General features: G+C 29.8%; 1 protein-coding gene across 1 annotated transcript in view; it reads right to left on the reverse strand.

Annotated features, from left to right (window-relative positions):
- The window catches only part of LOC102671040 (tsukushin), a 22,138-nt gene extending 21,032 nt beyond the window's left edge, over positions 1–1,106 (reverse strand). Inside the window, exon 1 of the mRNA XM_006621476.2 lies at positions 81–1,106. Coding sequence (XP_006621539.1) covers positions 81–126 — 46 coding nt within the window. The 5' untranslated portion in view covers positions 127–1,106. The remainder of the gene's footprint in view (positions 1–80) is intronic.
- Between the last annotated feature and the right edge of the window lie 880 nt (positions 1,107–1,986).

The following is a 1,986-nucleotide window of genomic DNA, read 5'->3' on the forward strand; positions in this document are numbered from 1 at the left end:
TCCATTCTTTCATACTCAAACAAATGCAAGGCTATATTGACAAAATAAATAAAACGACAAAATAGGAAAATTTCGCTTACCTGTCTTTCTACCGCGCCATCCAGAGCTGTTGCAAAATAGTTGCATGTCCGTAAACAAATGATTCACTTCTTTCTAATAATTTCCTCTTATTTTTTTTCTTTTTGTTGCGTTCAATAGTTTTACAATATCGCGTTGAAACAATCGCAAGAATGCTGTCTTTTTAAAAACGATATCATTTTGTACATACATATGTATAATAAAGAGATACCATTCGCGAAAACGCATACGAACACCACAGCGCACGAGCGATCAAAGGGACGATCGTCAAAACAGCGCGTATCCTTGCTCGGCGAGAAGCAGGTTTCACTACATCGTTATTACTATTCTGACGGCCGTTTCCGAGAAACTGCTCTTCCAGAGTTCCTGCTAGAATGGTTTTTACCGTTCTCACATGACTAACAGGTTGGCCGTGAACGCCGTTCGAAACTTTCGTCGATACACTTTCCACTAAATATGCTATTCAACTGCTTTCTTTTAGAACGTAATAAAACAATTAAATGAACTAGAAAAGGATAAATAAACAAAGGAGAAAACAAAAACAACAATAATGATATTATCAAAAAACTTGTAATATATCCATATTTCTTCGTAACTTGAAAAACAAAATTGCAACTTTGCAACTTTCTATTGTTGGCTTTGTTGTTTCTTGTCCGTATTCGCCTTTAGGCTCAAAGGGTCGAACAGATATGTCCGATTTCCTAATAATTCCCGCGTAAACAAATTAGACAATTACTTTTTATGCTCTTTTCAATTATTTCTAAAATGATCTTAAAGAGTCTCGAAACTGTGTGTTAATACAAAATTTGGAGGAATGAACCATTAAAAAATTAAGGGAAAAATCGTGAAGAAAAAGGACGCGACATTCAACGCGATGTTACTTGCACGGCGTCTCGCACTCGACTGCGAGGTCGCTCGTTCAAACTGAAAACCGATTTAAAGCTGAAGCTTAGACTGCCGCCAAGCGGTATCTTGAACAGGACCGATTTTCTTTTTAGTTTTCATAATTATGCTGAAATTGCAATCATACTTTATATTATGGATAAAAATTGACAAGTAATTAAGTTTCTAAATGACAGTATAGTACAGGACAAAAGAAATTAACTACTTGATATATCAGCATCAATCATAAGAGGAATTTATGACTAATTTTTCGAAGATCAATATCGATTGCATGTAAAAACTTTCAGTACTTAAATGAAATAATAGAATCGATAAATCAATTTCGTAATCAGATTTGTTTTTTATGTTTCAAGATTGGTATAAACTAAGTATATATTATTTTAAGTATTTTTCTATATCAAAATAAAGATTTGTAATCGATGACACATACATTTTTTGATGCAATCGCAATTAACGATATCTCTTTATTTTATATCTATTAGAATTTTTTTTGAAAAATATTGACAAAGATTTTATCATTGTTATCCATCCGATCCATTGTTATACGTTTTGTAAATGTTTTAATTTACAAATACATAATTTAATTTAATTAAATATTTTATTTTTTCTAAAGATTTATATATTGTTTAAATTTTAAATTGTTTAAATATCTAAATTATCTAATTTAATTAATGCAATGATAGGCATTACTAATACTTCTTTTTTTCATCAGTTTTTAATGAAAAAAAAAAAAAATATATATATATATATATAGATGTATAGAAATATGAATATACCTGTAACTTTCATGTCATGTTCAAAAGGTCTGTATCCCTCTAACAGCCCCCTCGGCAGTCTATTGTTCATTATCTCTTTTTAAGCGTAGGGACCGATCTTATACATATATTTTTGAGGGGTTCAGAACTTCAAACTATAATAATATGAAATATATTGTTTGAAATACTTGGAATATATATTATTATATATATTATATTACATATATATATATATATTTTTTAAATATTC

Source organism: Apis dorsata, unplaced genomic scaffold (assembly GCF_000469605.1).
Source record: "Apis dorsata unplaced genomic scaffold, Apis dorsata 1.3 scaffold_631, whole genome shotgun sequence".
Taxonomy (NCBI): domain Eukaryota; kingdom Metazoa; phylum Arthropoda; class Insecta; order Hymenoptera; family Apidae; genus Apis; species Apis dorsata.